We start from the raw sequence: 19,771 nt of genomic DNA, 5'->3' as shown, positions 1-19,771 counted from the left end.
AGGTATTTTCAAAATACCTTTTATAAGACAACGTGCAGTGAAATGGGAGGAACTAGAGTTTACTTTGTCATAAGGTAGTGTGATTATGCATGCCACGAAGCATTTGCTAGTCTAGTACTGCATGGAGAAATTAGCGTTTGCATGCGCATTGTGAGCCTTTAAGACTATAAAATATTCACCACACCATATTGTATGAGAGATAATTACCATTTACACTAGTGTTCCGCCGTATAAAATCCGTCAAGAGTTTTTGCAAAGTTGTCATCATGATTGTGAGTGTGCATGGGGATATAATTAAGAGACCCTCTAGCTCATGTTCATGTTTCCGGGTCTCTTGTATGATTGCTAAATCATTCGCTCAAATCCTATAAGTAGGCAATGAGAATGCAAACAACACGAACATTATTGCTCATCATTTGAAACCGGATCATCGTGTGTATAGGAATGATGTGTCACACTTTGCAATGATGTATAGCGTATATATTGAGCACAGCAGTGTTAAAAATAATGCCTGATGAAAAATTATTATATTATTATACAAGTGTAAGACGCGAGGGTAACAAAATGCATGAAATATCACGGTTATGGAAGACTATCTGCTTCAGCAACGAAATGAAATCAGTCTTACTTCTACCCTAATTACTTCAATAGTTTGTGTGGCGTGTGTGTTGTGGGCATGCGTGCAGGCATACGAGAATTGCATGAGCCCAGTGCGCGCGTGCGTGCGCAAAGGGTGTGTATGTGCATGCGTGCGTGCGTGCGTTTGTATGCGAGAGTGATTTTGTATACTTCCTGGTATGTACTGTTAGTTTGGTTCATTTGGGTTATGTTTGATCTAATATTATGTGCCATCATCAGTTGCTTACGGCAATAATGTGCAAATCATACTATAAACCCTTATTGCAACAGAGATTGCGCCTAAGGGCAAATCGTTGAGAGATAACTAGGTAAGCTTTCATGAAACTACACAATGAATCTAACCGTCACGACTCTAGCATATGATACACGATCTACTGATAGCGGATTAGCCAGCGTGAAACAGGTAATATATTAGAACTGTCCAACGATGATTGTAGCCGCTCCTTAATTGTCCCTGCTTCGTAGAAGTGTGCGTGCGGTCGACACTGCGTGCTAGTGGCTGCCCTGTTTATATCACACGTATGGGTCATTGGGTGAAGTAGGATTCAATTTTGTCAAATAGCCTGTATAGCGCACAATATATCAACAATAGCTAACTAGACAGAGGGCACTCAAAGAGAGTGCATACCTCCGCGAGCGTGTAACATGTATACATGTGTATAACAGCTGGCTCGCTGTTGGCTGCTGCTGACTGGACGCCCTAAGGCGAGCTGCTGCTGACTAGACGAACTAAAGCGAGCTGCTGCTGACTGGACGCCCTAAGGCGAGCTGCTGCTGACTGGACGCCTTAAGGCGAGCTGCTGCTGAATCGATCACGCCAACGCGTGTAACATGTATACATGTGTATAACAGCTGGCTCGCTGCTGGCTACACACACACACGAACACACACACGAACACACACACGAGAGCGATTACATTACCTCCCTGCAACTCCGTTGCGCGGAGGTAATAAACATTAGGTAAGAACAGCTAAGGTATTTATTAGCTCTTGATATAAAAGTATATCAGTAACCATGCCCTTCGTAGCGGTACGTAGCAATTTACCCCAATGCAATCTTCAGTCAGATATTGGCGAACCGATTTCCCAACCATCTGTGGCTGAAAATCATCACGTTATGTAACTCTTAAAGTGCGCAAGCAGCTAGATAAGACGTTCCTCGAGTGCGACGGGAATTTTTAGCCGTTAATGTGAACAGACCAGAGAATGACGGTATGGCGCACGTACACCGCATTGGAGTCTTGCGTGACGGTTTGCACTTGAAGGGAAAGCTCTTCTCATATATCCACGATGTTATCGATGTTAGCTCACGAATGGCATCTCCGCGAAGTTTATTGCTAATATTGTGTCTGGTGTCGCCGTCGCAGTAGTGTTGCAGTAGTCTAGTGTCGCTATGTGTCTAGTGTCGCTATGTGTCTAGTGTAGCTATGTGTCTAGTGTAGCTATGTGTCTAGTACATAGCTCCCTCCTCGTACGGTTGGTCTGTTTGCCAGTTACCGGTGAGCACTGCATAGCGACAACGTTCTACTGCGCCGTCGACAACACGTGCCTGCCGCCGGCGTGGCTGTGTGACGGCGACGAGGACTGCTCGGACGGCTCCGACGAGACCGACTGCAGTAAGTGGCTCGCGTGGTGTGTCGTCGTAGCCCGACAGATTCTAATCGTCGTCGTTTCCGTATTTTTGTTCTTTTCTAGAAGGTGCAGGTAATTGCGATGCGGACGAGTTTCGCTGCCCCAAGGATAACTCGTGCCTGCCCATTACGTGGGTCTGTGATAGCGATAACGATTGCGATTACTGCCCGAACAACGCGACGGCGTGCGCAAACGGTTACGATGAGCAAAACTGCAGTGAGTAGCAATGTTGTGTTGTCGTCCATAAATAAACAACTGCCATCGTCGTTGGTGAGGTGTGCACGCACCCCTCGATTGTCTCCGAAGCTCTTAGAAATTGCTACAGTAAATGTATGTTTCTCGCCAGAAGATATTGACATGTTTCCGAAAATAGCAAAGTTGCTACAGTTCTCCCCCGTTATTGATGCAGCACTCAATTTTCATTTCTTGTGCCAGCCTCTTTGGCCCAGTAATTGGCTTATTCGTGCCTTTTGGTGAGATTAGTGAATACTAGAATTTTTCGTATTCTTTTGCCAAAAATAATCTGTAAAAAGGAAAAAAAGACGCATACATTGACACCCTTTCCTTAATTGTTTATGTAATAAAACAGCAAGCCTTCTAAGAGCCAAGGGACAATTTAGGATCCAAGTACCCAAGAGCACAGTCGATTGCATGCAAGAGCGTATAAACCCTGTATGCTTTTATAGGTTTATATGCTTTGGATTGTACTGTATTAAGTTATTTTGGTTATAAAGGAATATTTTATTTTTAGGTGCATGTTGTAAATGTTGGTGCAGGTTATTTGCATTACAATATTTTAATATGTTGCTTGTAATGATAAGTAATATGTTGAAAATTCGCTTTACACTGCAACCAACTAAAAAAATTAATGGTCGCAACCCTATTGTGCATTATTTTTTATCACAGGTTTGATATGGCACGTACGGTTTATATGTGGAGCTGTGATGTTATTATATACGCGGTTGATTATCGCATGACCCATGCATGTGATCAGGAGTTCTTTTTCACTCCTGATGTGACACACTTTGCTTTATGTGTTCTCCAATTTCACCATCGCGATTTAATGCGACTAAATTAACAACAGTTTTCATGTTATACCAGCAGGCAGGCAATATGTTTCCATATATCGTGCAGTACAAATTACGGATAATGTACCAGGTCGTGGTTCTAATCATACGGAATATTACATCACGTTTGTGGGAGGATAAAATATAGCTTTACCAATTCGGCCTGGACTGGGCTGTAGAGCTAGCAGAAATATTAACTTCAATGATAAAAAATGATCTAAAATGTTCGTAGATTTTGCACGTTAGTTGGTATCATGGAAACATATTGTAAGCCTGTTGTGTATTCGCTTATTAGCATGCGCCAGTCGTCCCTCACTACACTTATCCAAACGTACTCCTCACTACACCCACGCACACCTATTCCTCACTACATCCAGGTATCAGACCCCTCACTACACCCAGGTATCAGACCCCTCACTACACCCAGTCACATCTACCCCTCACTACACCCAGGTATCAGACCCCTCACTACACCCAGGTATCAGACCCCTCACTACACTCAGGTATCAGAACCCTCACTACACCCAGGTATCAAACTCCTCACTACACCCAGGTATCAAACCCCTCACTACACCCAGGTATCAGACCCCTCACTACACCCAGGTATCAGACCCCTCACTACACCCAGGTATCAGACCCCTCACTACACCCAGGTATCAGACCCCTCACTACACCCAGGGTATCAGCCCCTCACTTACACCAGCGTATCAAACTCCTCACTACACCAAAGGTATGCAGACCCTCCACTACACGGCGAGGTATCAGACCGCTCACCTAACACCCAGGTATCAGACACCCTGCACTACCACCCAGGTACAGACCCCTCACTCAGCACGCAGGTATCAGACGCCTCACTACACCAGGTATCAGACCCCCACTACACCCAGGTATCAGACGCCTCAACTACACCCAGGTATCAGCCGCCCTCACTACACCCAGTCACATCTACCCCTCACTACACCTAGTATCAGACCCCTCACTACACCCACAGGTAATCAGACCCCTCATACACCCAGGTATCAGACCCCTCACTACACCCAGGTTCAGTAACGCGCTCACTACACCCAGGTATGCAGACCCCTCACTACACCAAGGTTATCAGACCTCTCACTAACCCGCAGGTATCAGAACCCGCCCCCACCTACACCGCAGGTATCAGTCCCCTCACTACACCCAGGTAATCAGACCCTCATACCCCAGGTATCAGACCCGCTCTAACTACACTCAGGTATCAGAACCCTCACTACACGCCAGGTATCAAACCCTCACTACACCCAGGGTATCAAACCCCTCATTACACCCAGGTATCAGACCGCCTCACTACACCAGGTATCAGACCCCCTCGACTACACCCAGGTATTCGACGCCCTCACTAAGCCCCAGGTATCAAACCGCCTCACCTACACGCAGGTATGCAGACCGCTCCACTCCCACCAGTCACATCTACCCTCACTACACCTAGGTATCAGATCCCCTCACTACTACCAGGTATCAACCCGCTCCACACACCCAGGTATCAGACGCTCTCACTAACCCAGGTATGCAAACCTTCACTACACCCAGGTATCAGACCCCTCACATACAGCCCAAGGGCGTATCAGACCCCTCACTACACGCAAGGTATCAGACCCCTCACCTACACTCAGGTATCAGAACCCTCACTACACCCAGGTATCAACTCCTCACTACACCAGGTATCAACCCCTCATTACACCAGGTTATCAGACCCCTCACTACACCAGGTATCAGACCCCTCACTACCGGCAGGTATCAGACGCCCTTCACTACACCGCAGGTATCAGACCCTCACTACACCCAGGTATCAAACTCGCTCACTACAAGCCGCAGGTATCAGACCCTCACTACAGCGCAGTGTATCAGACCGCTCACTACACCCAGGTATAGACCCCTCACTACACCCAGGTATCAGACCCCTCACTACACCCAGGTATCAGACCCCTCACTACACCCAGGTATCAGACCCCTCACTACACCCAGGGCGTATCAGACCCCTCACTACACCCAGTCGCATCTACAGCTCACTTCACGCAGTACCACATGTACCACATGTACCCCTCATTACATCCTGCCACATCTATTCCTCACTACATCCATCCACATCAGAAGTAAATAATCTCACATTTTTGAGATTATTTACTCCTGATCCACATCTACACTTCGTCGTAATCAGCCACATCTACCTTTCACTACCTATAGCAATATCTGCCTCTCATTTCATACAAACGCGTCTACTTACCACTTCACCATAGTATCATGATCAGACACACCACTTCACTTCACCCAGTCATACCACCTCGCAATTATTTATGAGGATCACAAATTCACGTTTTGCAATGGCATAAAATTCATGTCATTTTGAACGCATTAAAATGTGTCATATATCAAATGTCATTTTCACTGTCAAGGAAAAACATTCTTTTGTCACCTCCATAAATAATTGCACAGCACCCGCTCATTAGTCTATTAGTCTCATTAGTAATCTATGGAACTCACACGTAGTTAGTGGCAGTTGTTTTTAATGGTGACACTAACATGTGAACAGAACTGCTGGCGTTCTGCTTATATTAGTCCCCGATTAGACGTGTTCGTGTATAACTCTACTTGTCTGCATGTTAAAATGTCTAAATACTAATGATCACTTAGCTACCGAGTAATATGGTCCGTAGTCAACCGTCTATTGTCTATATCACGTGTATATTCAACAACGGGTGCATTCTCATACGTATATCCGGTTGCTACGAGTTCTTTGGCCTGGTAAAGTCTAATATAAAACTTGATGGTCGTGAGCTGGGGGTGAGTTTTACCAATCGTTAGATCTTGTGTCAGTCGGATATGTGGAACATAGGCATTCTGTTGTTGGATTAATTCACATAATTTCAGGAAGTTTTATGTTTAAAATTGTGTAGGTGTTTGTATTATTTAGATCACTAAACATTAACATATATGTGTCTCGTGTTATGGTTACTAAGTGTTCTCGTATACGGTTTATTTGCTTACAATGATAGGGTAAACGATTCCTCGTGTATTTGTCACGAAATTACCCAACGTATGACTGCAATCCAACCCAGGGTTATTTCCTGGCGCCGTAAGCAAGACTTAGTGTTTTGACAGCCGACTGTGCAAAACGCAATCTCAACCAGGAAACCACGCCATATTGTCTGCCATGCAAATTGTGTGTGAGCGAGAATTATAAGCGAGAAGTGGGGAGCGTGTAACATAGTTGTAGTCGAATACTGAGTGAGCTGGTGAGGTGCGGATGGTATAGTAGATATAGGTGAGGCGGTAGGTCCGCTATGAAGATGATGTGGCTTTGTGTAGTGGGATTGGTGATGAAATGTCGTGGGTAGTTCGTAGATAGGCGGCGTGCGTAAGTAGTGGGTTTGTCGTTGCGGACACAGGCACTTGGAAGTCTCAATAAAACAAATTAATGGTAAATAAACACGAAATGTACCAAAGTCTTAATGTTTCTCTACTATATAGTATTTCGCCTATAATCACCTGTAAATTCCGGTCAAATGCTCATCTGCAACACACAAGTACACCGCACGGTGTTCTGCGTGCACAAACAACATGAATAAGAGGGAATACAACTCTCTTATTCATGCTGTTTGTGCACGCAGCACAGGGCGGGCGGCGAAATTTTTTTTCCCACGAGAGTTCCGGACCCCAGCCAATCAGCGCACTCCATTTCACTCGACTTCCTCGAAGCAACAATGTAAAATTTATACACCCTAACCCTAACCCTAAACCTAACCCGAACCCTAACCCTAACACTAACTATAATCCAACCAGGTTCGTCTTATATAGACACCATATATTACAAAACACTATCTGTGGTGGGTCCGGAACTCTCGTGGGAAAAAAAATTTCGCGGGCGGGCGTGCGGTGTACTTGTGTGTTGCAGATGAGTATTTGACCGGCATTTACAGGTGATTATAGGCGAAATAGAGTAGAGAAACATTAAGACTTTGGTACATTTCGTGTTTATTTACCTTTTTTTTTTTATTGAGACGTTTCAAGTGCCTGTGGTTGCGGAGTGGATCAAAGCAGCTGCGTGTATAATTCTACTAGTTCTTCCTTTAGCGGGAGCGAAGGGGCTACATCACAGGCACTTGGAACGTTTCAATGCTAAAATGGTGGTAAATAAACACGAAATGTATTTACTAGCTACCAACGTCTCAATGTTTATGTTCTCTCCATTCACTAATAATTCAACGTAAATACGGTCAAATGGTTCTTTGCTAGATACGCAGTCTCACAGCACGCACGCACGCGCCACTGTGCACAAATTCACAGAAAGATAGTGTGTCTCTATCTTTCTGTGAGTTTGGTGTCACAGTGGCGTGTGTGCGGTGAAATTGTGTGTTGCAGAGGGACGCCGACCTGAATTGCATTTACCTCGAACTATTAATAATAATAGGCGAAAGAGAATAGATAAACATTATGACTTTATATTTATACATTTCGTGTTTATTTACCATCATTTAATTATTGAAAGCTACTTGATAAAGCTACTGCGTGTAGTGCTTGCGTGGAAGGGAGCCTTAGCTTGAATAGCGGATAGATGTTGTTGGGTGTAGTGAGGCTTAGATGTCGCTGTGACTGGAGGTTGCAGTGAGAGATAGATGTTACCGTGGCTGGGTGTAGTGATGAGGCAAGCCATAATGAGATAGGTGGGTGAAGATGTGGCTACATAGATTTAGTCAGGTCTGTTGGTGTGGAGTAGGTGATTGGTATACATCGTTGCATGCATGGATTTAGTAACAGGTAGGTAAGCGTCAAGTGTGTGTTGGGAGAGGTTGACTGTAGTTGTAGTGAAGACTACTTGTGGCTGGGCGTAGTGAGTGGATAGGCGTGTGATGGGGTATAGTGAGGAATAGGTGTGTGTAGGCGAAGTGAGGAATAGGTTTAGTGAGGTGTAGGGGTGCGAGTGTGACGTGAGGGATAGGGGTGGAGGGTATAGTGAGGGGTAGCTATGTGAGTGTTTAGTGAGGTGTAGGTATGTGAGTGTTTAGTGAGGTGTAGGTATGTGAGTGTTTAGTGAGATGTAGGTATGTGAGTGTTTAGTGAGGTGTAGGTATGTGAGTGTGATGTGAGATATATGTGTGTGATGGTATAGTCTATGACACCAGCGAGGGTTTCATGCAGCTGGGCGCTGTTGCTAACGAGGGTTTCATGCAGCTGGGCGCTGTTGCTAACGAGGGTTTCATGCAGCTGGGCGCTGTTGCTAACGAAGGTTTCATGCAGTTGGGCGCTGTTGCTAACGAGGGTTTCTTGCAGCTGGGAGGACTTGCCCGACGAATTACTTCCAGTGTGAGACGACAGGTCGCTGCATAGTGCAGAGCTGGGTCTGCGACAAATACGACGACTGTGGCGACTTCTCTGATGAGCGACAGAACTGTCGTAAGTACTCTCACCGTGCACTAGGCGGCAGCACTCGTATTATACATTACGTCGATATTTTCGATGGTTTTGGATCATGAGCGTCATCATCATAGTGTTTACATCATGAGCATGATTACCGGGGACAATATTTGTGTTCGATTAGTGGCTGTAAATTTAATGTATATATATTAGAATAAAACGAGGAATATTTCGTGAAAGCATTAGATACATGGCCGAATTCAAGTTCAGTTCAAAATTGTAGACTTAAGACAGCTAGGTACAGAATTATGCCTAGACTCTAAAATTGCAAAATTATTGCAGTACTATTAGTATTAAAGTAGTTTGTGGTCTAGCAAACACAATCCTGGTTCAGAATGCTCACAGCTTTAAAACATATAGTTTTAATTTCGTGATCGGGGATAAAAACGATTTTCAATAAGACTAACGTTGGTAGCTATGGAAAACTGCTCAGTCACCATGATTTTAGTATTTGGCTTTATATGACATCATTTCAGAATATTGCCTATTCCATGCATGCACTCGCCTTTCGCTCCCTCTCACAATACTTACATGCAGTCTCTCTGACAAAACATTGAGTGACATAATTGTTCGCGATCGAGTCAAAGGCACGAGTCATCACAATAAAAACCCATTAATAGACCTGTAGTAGCAAGAGACCTATGATGGCATTGGGGCGGTGCGATTTCCACGCATAATAGGAAGAGTTTATTAAGGAGTCATGCTGATTATAGTGAAGACGTGTACGTAGTGTAGGCCTATTGTAATCAGCAGCGGTGCACCATCGTCTGTTGCAGCTCCTCAGACGTGTGAGAGCACCGAGTTTCAGTGTACGAATGGCTCGCGATGCATCTCAAAGATCTGGACCTGCGACAACAAAACCGACTGCGATGACGGCAGTGATGAAGGCATGATGAACAAGTGTGGTGTGTACAATAGTATAGACTATTATGTTATAGACTTCTCCCATGTTGTCGCTGCGGCTGAGTCCGTAAAGTTCTCAACCGCTGTGAACATCATTGATTCTCAAAGACCTGCGGAGCTGGCTAATGTGTACCTGAATAGGTTTATGTCGTTTTTCAAGTCAAAGATCACGTATTATAAAAACCGTTGTTCACAGTTACCGCGTTGATGACATTATCCTGCCTGTTTATGTCCACCCGTTTTGCAATTTTAATGATATAATGTATTCCTGCTATCTGTTTATAGTGTATAGAGTATGCCAGCAAGATGACTTCCGATGTAATGATACACAGTTGTGCATTGAAAAGGAGAAAAAGTGCAATGGCTACTTTGACTGCCGAGATGAAAGCGATGAAAAGGATTGCGGTGTGTATTTCTTTATGTGCATATATGCTATTCAGTGCACTAGGAAATGACACCTACAAATAATTCTACCAAAAACTAAACTATCATGCAAAATAAACACGAGAACACATTTCATTTCACATCGAGTGGAGTGCTTCTAATATAGGTAAAAAGAGGTGCTCTGATGTGTTATCTTCAACGTGGTGTTTGCCAAGAAATATGGTTTAGAAATGAGGCATTCTACGTGGGTAGGTTGTTTGTTGTTTTGTGGAAGAGACAGGATCAAAGGCAACCGCAAAGTAATGTACGAGCAATTCAAATGCTGCACGTTTTGTGCACATGACTTATTGCTGGTAAAGAAATGGAAACTGGCGACAAGAGATTATCTAGCTACACTGTGAAACCAATGTCAGGGCATATAATACAAAGCACGATTGTGTACGAGCAGGCGAGGACCACAAGGCATGCCAGACGGGCTACTTCCGATGTGGCCACGGAAACAAATGCATTCCGAATAGCTGGCTCTGCGACCGGGATGATGACTGCTCTGACGGGAGCGATGAACCGTCATCCTGTGGTGAGTGAGCAGTCGGCGTATATCATTTTTCAATTGCTCTGATTACACGTGTCTTCGTATGGAACAATGACAGAATCTGTTAATCGTTCATCTCGATATGCTCTCTGGTCAATTTTATGTGCCAGTTAGCTGTTAGCTGTTTGCGTGTGCGTGCGCGTGTGTGAAGGGGATGTGTTGGTTATTATCTGTAACGAGAACTTTGTTGGTATAAAGGTGATCGCTGAAAGTTTTTTCACTTGTTGTTGCAGTCAGTATATCGTTTCAGCAGACAGTTTCATCTGCGGTTACAGTTTTGACCTAAATAACATAACGTAGGAATGGAGTTTGTGTTTGATTTTGTGACCATTTGTTTGGTGGGGTGAACCTAATGTGTTTGTAAGTCCTGCTTGTTCATTGGACAATAGAATCTTCATCCTCTTTAGTTATAAATCATATCGTGAATGGATTAATATTTGAGTGGGGCATGCAAAGGCTATATGCTCAAAACAGTTTGTGAAGTAGTGTGGGGGGTTTTATTGTGTGCGTGCAATAGAGGGTAGAACACAGGTGAGAGAGTCCACTGATTGCCATTTCCATTATCCGTTCGCGTTGAAAAGCGTTTTGAGTGGGCTTATCTTTCATACTCGCATCTGTCGATCTTGTAGCATACCCACCGTGCGGAGATGGCAAATTCACCTGCCGAAACAACAAGTGCATTCTGAACTCATGGGTCTGTGATGGCTGGGATGACTGTGGAGACATGACGGATGAGCTGAAATGTAACTAGTATACCAACTGTGGGCCCAGGGACTTTGGAATCAGTTTACCTCTGATCATTGTATTGTGGTCATATTCTTTCTTGCAACCGATCCGCGTATAGGATCCAATGTGTATTACACAGGCTGCAGTTGTGTCACAAACTCGTTGTAATTACATGTAAGAGTTGCTGCTAATTAGAATGGATAATTATTTAATCACACAATAACCTGAATCATTCGTGTAATGCATTTGCTTCATGAGGAATAAGATCATTATTGCAGGTAAATACACCAGCATGTATAAGCACAGAACTTTGCGTTCTCCTGTGTATGGGAAACAGTGACCGATTTTACATTTTCAAACAAGAACTCCTGACTACACGAGGATGTGATTTCATGTTTCAGGTGGAAAACACACGTGTCCGGTTAACAAATGGGCGTGTCCGAATGAACCCGGCTGCATCAATATCACGTCAATTTGCGACGGCATGAACGACTGCCCTAGCGGTGGCGACGAGAAGAACTGCAGTAAGAACAGTATTGCAGTGAATTATAAGTGCCAAGGCAGTGATGAGCATTAATGTCGAGTTCGATTTCTATTAACTTAACAAAGGTGGTCAATTTGGCTGGGCCGATGTAACGAATGACCCGTTACCCTTAAGTTAAGTTGAATTCTTGCTGGTTCGATTTGTCAGCAGTATTTAAATGCCGTTTGGAACACCTGTGCTCCTAGACTGTAGTAATTGAGCTGTAGTTCAGAGAAACTTGATATCAAACAGCAGTGGTTATCTCGTACAGGGGCATTGCAGAGTTGCTATATCATACCGACTTTGTGCGTGGATGAGGGTGGGGTGGTTGAAATACTTGAATAAATTTGTGCAATTTAATTGCTTATGAAATGGTGCTCGATGTGGAATTCTGAACAAGTGAAATGTAGTTGTGTAGTTAACCTCTAATCTTTATGGGCGGCACTCAGTGACCATTTTCTTACCAGCAAGACCCAGCCTTCTGGACTTTCTCACTTTGCATATGCTCACGTACTCGTACTGACTTATAATTCATTCACTGAGCTTTTAAAGTGATCAGTTGTAAGTGGTTGGCAGACCTTCAACTTCACAAAGCCTTTCACAGTGTATCCTTATGTGTACAAATTAGAAACCTGAGCGTAGCCATGCTAGGGAAACCATGGTACAATTCATATCAAATGTGGGTGATTCATGTGTTTGCATCTAGGTTCAACTGGCTGCAGTGACTTGTCATGTGACTATGAGTGCCGAGGGTCCCCAGATGGTGGCATCTGCTACTGCCAGAAAGGCTACCACGTTAGCCCTATCAACAACCGTGTGTGCTTTGGTGAGTGGTGGCGAGGGTTATCATCTGTTAACTGGTTGTTTATTGAGAACCTACCAATTTATATCACTCATTTACTGTTATGTGACTGCTATGTATCCATACGAAAGAGGTGGTAGAGGTTAGGGTTAGTACAGGCTGTGTAATGTGGTGATGCGGGGATGGTATGGCAGTTGGCATTCAGGAAATGCAAGCTAGAAGCATCGTGATGTAGTGATAAGTGTTGATGTTGTGGTTATGCTTTGTGAAAGATATGATTATTTATATACCAACATTTTTTAGATGTTAATGAGTGCCATGAGTGGGGATATTGTGACCAGATCTGCACAAACCTAGATGGCTCCTATCGCTGCAGCTGCGTGGATGGGTATTTGCGGGATAAGGACTTCTGCAAGGCTTTCAACAGTAAGTGGATCTATTCTTTATCTGAAATTAGGGTCGTCTATGTGCATGCATTCTCGCGTATGAGCATGCACGTAGCCGTATCTATGGAAGGTGTATAGATGGGTTGCTATCTAATTTCTTGCAGGCTCTGAGGTGAAAATAATCTACTCGAGGCGAGCTGAGATAGTACTCATGGACCGCAATGCCAACCATATAATGAATATTGCTACCAATCACACATACGCCGTCGGTGTAGACTACCATTATACCATGGGAAAAATCTTTTTCTCCGACTACGATGAGAAAAAGGTGAGTGGTGGCAGAATGGCTGGTTTGAGTTGGTAAACCCTGGGCCAGGAGTTGCTGACTAGAGTTGCTAAGACTAGTGCCAAAAGTAGAAGATTAGAGTTGGGAAAACGTCCCAAGAGCAGACTCTTGCCAAAAGTTGCAAGCTAAAGTTGCAAAGGCTTGTGCTGAGCGTAGTGTGTTCTAGTTGGGAAATCTTGTGCCAAAACAACTAGCTTAACAAACTACTTAACTAGGGTTGGTAAGGGCTTATGCAAGCATGCCAGGCCATAACATATACTGTTTGAATTAAGTGTAACAAGCTAGAGTATTTGATTGCTATTGCAGATCTATTCAGTGAACATCGATGGGACAGATGAGAAAGAGGTGATATCAGTAGGGCTTCAAAACCCTGTAGGCCTTGCTGTGGACTGGGTTGGAAATAACCTATACTACACTGACAGAACTGGTAGGTACAGCTATCTTTGTGTGTAATACTCTAATATGAGATACTATCATCGATTGTATATATTGTCATCAATGTTTTTTTATGTTAAATGAGTTTTTGTCAAAAATTTGACACACTTTTAGGCAAAAGAATAGAAGTCTCAGATTTGGAAGGAAAATACAGGTCTGTACTCATCACTGGATTGGAGGGACCAATGGATGTAGTTGTGGATCCTAGCACTGGGTAAGACTAGGTGAAAGTAATTATTTTATTTAAAGTTAATATAATATTTAAAAATATGAGGTAGCTAAGCCATCAGTCATATGGTGTCAGATTTTGCATTGTCACAAGTTGACTAGGAATGTATTCTGATGTGTGCTTTATCAAGGTTAAGGCCATCTTTAAGGTTATTAAAGACTGTATCAAGCAAGTTGTAATTAATTACTACCACAATGAAGTAGTTTTAAGCAGTTAATTATAACAAGTAGAAACCTCTAATGTTGTGCTGCTTTCTCGGTGCTAGGTACTTGTTCTTTGCCGATCGAGGCAAAAATAATGGTAGTGTGTGGAGAGCCAACATGGATGGTACTGATGTACAGCTGCTGGTTGGTACTAACATCATATACGCCAGCAGTCTCACGTTGGACTACGTCACCAAGCGCATCTTCTGGGTGGATAACAAGATCGATTATATGCAGTCATGCACATACAGCGGTCAAAACAGGTAGCACACACCTAGATGATATTATTACTCTTATTTCGGATAGGCAGCATGTCTTTCTATTAGTGGGGATGTGTAGAGCTAGACGCTACTGTAAAGTTTGGTTTATTGGCAGATTATTGATAATCAAATCAAAATACGGAAATTGGGGAAGAAATCTGTGACAAATGGCAATGCATTGTCAATGCAGTGTCATTTCATGCAAGTGGATGCTTAGCGTGTGACTAGACCAAGCAACAAGTAGTGTATTGATAATTCCCATTTATCCAACATCTATCATTTCTCGTAGTCAAGTGATCCTCTCTGGGGGCATTAACATTCCGCACCCGTTTGGCATCGCAACATTCGAGGACAAGATGTACTGGACTGACTGGACACGGCTGGGTGTAATGGAAGTGAGGAAGTTTGGCGGTAATAGCACAATACGCGGTGTGCATCTCAACCCCACGAGCCATGTGAAACCCATGGGTATCGTGACGTACCATGCTTACCGACAGAAGCCAGGTAATAATTGTGGTAAAGCTACTGTAATGTGGCACGCTCTCGCGACAAGGGAGAGTTAAACTAAAAATGCCCGTTTAATGGGTCTAGGCAGACATGATATTTATTTCGTGCAGCATACATGTCAGTAACACAAAATCACAATTGTCGCAGGAAACTACTAGTACTAACCCTCAGGCCAATGTTAAACAGTACTTATTTTATCATAACATCTTCATATTTAGTTCCTCCAGTATATGATATAAATCTCATATGATCCATATAACAAATACAAATTCTTCAACAGATCTATATGTAAAATGAGTACCATATCATTTGTACTCCGAAAAATGTGCTGTTATTCATCCGATAATGATCCAACCATTCGCACTAACGCCCACCGCTGTCTCTCTTATGTTCGTCTGCTGCTCCGCATTCATCTGAACTCTGCGTCGCGACTCGACAGCTGAGAATCCCTGCGGCACGGACAACGGAGGCTGCGCGCATCTGTGCGTGCTCAGCCGCAGCGTTCCGAGCTCGATCACCATCGGCTACAAGTGCCGCTGCAGCATCGGCTACAGCCTCGGCACGGACGAGAGAAGCTGCATCGGTATGTGCTCTACTCGCGGATGCCTTGCCACATTTCGTAGTCAGTCAGGTAGCATTATTATTGAGTGTGTCTCGGTTGCGCTTGAAAAGAGACAGGCCGAGAGTGTGGCAGAGGGACTGGGAGAAATAGAGATAGATCGATAGTAAGAGAGAGGTAGAGAAAGAGGGAGATGGAGGAAGATCAGGGAAGAGGGTGGGGGGAGCGAGAAGGCAGTGCCTGCGAAAGATATCGACTGAGACAGAGACCAATGTAGAGACAGATCGAGAGAAGGTGGCAGTGCAAAAGCGAAAGTTAAAGTGCCTGGGGGTGAAGCAGGTAGTGATAGAGAGAGCAGAAGAGAGAAAGAGCGAGAGAGCGAGAGAGAAAGGGGGCAGGGATTCGAGAGATAGCATATAGGTTCCAGAGAGTAGGCGTTTAAGAGAGCAGTCTCTCATCTGCACACGATTCGCCATTACAGAAGAGAAGGAGTTCATCGTCTTCTCGACGCAGACGACCGTTAACGGCATCGGCCTGCCGAAGGGTCGCGAGGTGGTGCCGAGCACGGTCATGATGCCCATCAGCAGCACGTTCTCCAACTTTGCGACGCTCGACGTGGACGTGCGCAATCGCTGGATCTACTACGCCGACACGCTCACCGACGTCGTGCACAGGATCCGCCCCGACGGAACAGGTACGCATGACCCAGAGTCCGGGATCCCGGGATACTTCCTAACGGAACAGGTACGCATGACCCAGAGTCCGGGATCCCGGGATACTTCCTAACGGAACAGGTACGCATGACCCAGAGTCCGGGATCCCGGGATACTTCCTAACGGAACAGGTAAGGAAATGACCCAGAGTCCAGGATCCCGGGATACTTCCTAACGAACAGGTAAAGACTGACCTAGAGTCCGGGATCTCAGGATACTTCTAACAGAACAGGTACGAAAATGACCCAGAGTTCAGGATCCCGGATACTTCCTAACGAACAGTAAGGAAATGACCCAGAGTCCGGGATCCCGGGATACTTCCTAACGGAACAGGTAAGGAAATGACCCAGAGTCCGGATCCCGGATACTTCCCTAACGGAACAGGTAAGAAAATGACCAGAGTCCAGGATCCGCGTGATTATTTACCTAAACGGAACAGGTAAGAAAATGACCCAGAGTCCAGGATCCCGGGATACTTCCTAACAGAACAGGTACCCACAACCCATGATCTTGTATATACAGGATATGTCCCAACCGAACAGCTACGCATGACCCAGAGTCTGTGAGCCCGTCTGTACGGGATACCTGCCAACGGAACAGGTACCTACAACTCATGATCCCATACATACAGGATCTGTTCCAACCGAACAGGTACTTATAACCCAAAGTACGCGATCCAGTCTCTACAGGATACTTCCCAGCATAACAGGTACCTACAACCCAGGTTCCATGATTCTGTCCATACAGGATACTTTCCAACGAAACATGTACCTATAACCTAGAGTCTGTGACTCGTTCATACTGATGAATAAGTAACATATAGCTTTAACCCGGAATCTGATGCGATACACACAGAGCCCATCACAAACTAACAGGTAGATTTAACCCAGGTTCTTATGCCATATATATAGGACAAAGTAAGAGGTAGCATTAACATTGAGAGTGATGCAGTCGATTTATGGTGCAGCCCAATGAAAACTATAAATGTGAGCCTATACACACAGGGTCTGGTCCGATGCAGTAGATAGAGTGCGATTTTGTACACATGGGGTCAGTTCATGTGAAGCTGTAAGATGTAGATTAGGGTGTTTTGTGAAACGCTATTTTATTCAGTGCTGTGGCACAGAGGGTAATTTAAGTAGTTTCTGCACTGCTATTTTCATTCAACGTAATAAAAACTGCTCCAATTTTGCCTGAATACCATGTTTCTATTGTTACAGGTCGTGAAAACGTCACCATGTCACGTATACGCAGTGTAGAAGGTATGGCCATCGACTGGGTGTCACAGAATCTCTACTTTACGGACCGTTACCACTCCACATTGACCGTACTCCGGATGGCTAACTTCACACAGAGATCAGTCCTCATGTCTAACCTGAAGAAACCAAGAGCTATAGTTGTTCATCCAAACAAAGGGTAAGTAGTACTATGAGTGCATGAGCCTTCAATAGCTGATCTAATGTGCGATTTCCATTCGGAGGAAGGAGTTGATGTATGTATAACTCAAAACGCAAATGGTTATGGCTAATAACATTGGGTAATGCAATTCTTCAAGATGACATATCAAAAGGAAACGTTTATATAATTGTTCACAAGGACACATCGTGTGTAAATTGCAACAAAACGGCATTGCTTTGCGTGTGGCTGTGTATTTAGCTCCCTTATTATACGTGGAAAAACAGGGTGACGTGTTAAATGCAAGTAAGTATACTGCGTTTCAGCACTACATGAGGGTAGTTAAAAAACTGCTTCATCACCATATCCAACAGCAAACTTTTGCATTGTATTTATAATTTATGTTATTTTCTATACAAAGTAGGACAACAACAAAATTACATTTCTTGCCTTGAGATTTGGCCTACACACGTTTTTAGTCGATTGTTTCAAGCAGGAAGCGTTCCTTAGACTGCTTCCAAATCACTTTGTTCCAGCAGTGTATGACTGATAGATTGGTTCCGTGCAAAAGTACATGAGGTATTGACGGCTGCAAGAATGCTTAGGATGCATATTCAATATGCAAAAAATGAAATATTTTGATGTTTTATTTGGTGTTTATAATGAGGTAGGGAGTCTAACAGAATAATAATAATACACATAATGCTAGTCACAATGCTTACGTAGGCTGTTTTACGTAATGAACGCAGATGTAATGTCATGTAATTAAAACATTTCACACTGTAAAATTTCTAGGTATAATAGTAGCTATAAAAATAGCATCCAAATTGCGTATAACAGGCACTTAACTATATAATTTACTGTGTAACTTGTTCTGTTCAGTCTCTTCTAAAATGTCACCAACTACTACTATTAGAAATCCCAATGACCTTCAAACTCTGTCTGAGTGTGGTGAGATAATAGCCTCCTTCTATTCGTAAAGGTTGTCTCAAGGCTAGAAAACTTGTTTGTTAATAGTAAAGTACTGACTGAAAAGCATTGAATGAGTGATTGCTTGTGCATATAGGGACTGAAATACATAGTACAAATCGTCTTGCAATTTCATAGGATGCAATTTCGAAAGACTAATGCATCGGTTCCTTATTCTTCAACAGTCTAATCATTTTAATTAAACCTAATCTTTGATGTTTAGGCACTTATGTAATAGTAATTGCACACTGTTTAAATGGTTAGTGCCATGGTACTGTGGTTATAGGCTACAATCATGTAATCTTTTATTACTGAAATGTCGTATCATACCAGGTCCATGCAAAACCGTTTGTCATACTCTATCCTCAGTCTACAGGGTTTTGCGATTTGGATGTCGCCAAACCATTAATTAATTGGTGATGCACATATAACACATATTGAATGGAAACACTGAACCTAGGTGCATTTAGTCCACAACATAACATGGCATCTATATCCACCACTGTAGCTAGTTAAACGAAACGGTCATGTACAGCATTGCACAATATTTTAGTCAGGATTAGGCAGTTTGTCTCGGTAAGCGATGGCGAGCTAACCATTGCTAGGCGTGGCATACTATCACACCTACATCCAGCACTGTTGCTCCAAGAAACGGTCGAGAAACGGTCACATACAAAGCTGCGCAGCATTTACTTGGTTATATAGACATTTGGTCCCACTGCCGCGTCGTCATGTCAATTGTCGCTGGGCGTGACATTGCTCCCAAGTCTACAACTGTCACTTTGGCATGCCTCTCGCGTGTAGAACTCTGTTCCTCCTCCTCAGTTACGTCCACGACTGTTGCCTCAGCGTGCCTCCCATGTGTAGAACTCTCCGTTCCTCCTCCTCAGCATGCCTCCCATGTGTAGAACTCTCCGTTCCTCCTCCTCAGCATGCCTCCCATGTGTAGAACTCTCCGTTCCTCCTCCTCAGCATGCCTCCCATGTGTAGAACTCTCCCCCCTCCATCGTGTAGAACCGTCGCGTTCTCGCTCCTGGACAGCATGCCTCCATGTGT

The 19,771-nt window shown here is 43.9% G+C and overlaps 1 protein-coding gene across 2 annotated transcripts in view; it reads left to right on the top strand.

Moving 5' to 3' along the window:
* LOC106810551 (low-density lipoprotein receptor-related protein 2-like) overlaps positions 1-19,771 on the top strand; it is a 109,210-nt gene that overhangs the window by 38,010 nt on the left and 51,429 nt on the right. For both annotated transcript variants that reach the window (XM_014813935.1, XM_014813940.1), the window contains exons 2-18: positions 2,335-2,487; positions 8,640-8,762; positions 9,560-9,688; positions 9,972-10,091; positions 10,519-10,647; positions 11,292-11,405; positions 11,790-11,912; positions 12,618-12,737; positions 13,017-13,139; positions 13,264-13,427; positions 13,752-13,872; positions 13,995-14,094; positions 14,375-14,575; positions 14,862-15,076; positions 15,519-15,662; positions 16,120-16,332; positions 17,572-17,767. In XM_014813935.1, the coding sequence (XP_014669421.1) occupies positions 2,335-2,487; positions 8,640-8,762; positions 9,560-9,688; positions 9,972-10,091; positions 10,519-10,647; positions 11,292-11,405; positions 11,790-11,912; positions 12,618-12,737; positions 13,017-13,139; positions 13,264-13,427; positions 13,752-13,872; positions 13,995-14,094; positions 14,375-14,575; positions 14,862-15,076; positions 15,519-15,662; positions 16,120-16,332; positions 17,572-17,767 (2,488 nt within the window). The remainder of the gene's footprint in view (positions 1-2,334; positions 2,488-8,639; positions 8,763-9,559; positions 9,689-9,971; positions 10,092-10,518; positions 10,648-11,291; positions 11,406-11,789; positions 11,913-12,617; positions 12,738-13,016; positions 13,140-13,263; positions 13,428-13,751; positions 13,873-13,994; positions 14,095-14,374; positions 14,576-14,861; positions 15,077-15,518; positions 15,663-16,119; positions 16,333-17,571; positions 17,768-19,771) is intronic.

Source organism: Priapulus caudatus, unplaced genomic scaffold (genome assembly GCF_000485595.1).
Source record: "Priapulus caudatus unplaced genomic scaffold, Priapulus_caudatus-5.0.1 Scaffold17, whole genome shotgun sequence".
In the NCBI taxonomy this organism is placed as follows: Eukaryota; Metazoa; Priapulida; class Priapulimorpha; order Priapulimorphida; family Priapulidae; genus Priapulus; species Priapulus caudatus.
The sequence above is the reverse complement of the archived record's forward strand: the minus strand, read 5'-3'. Positions and strand labels throughout refer to the sequence as shown.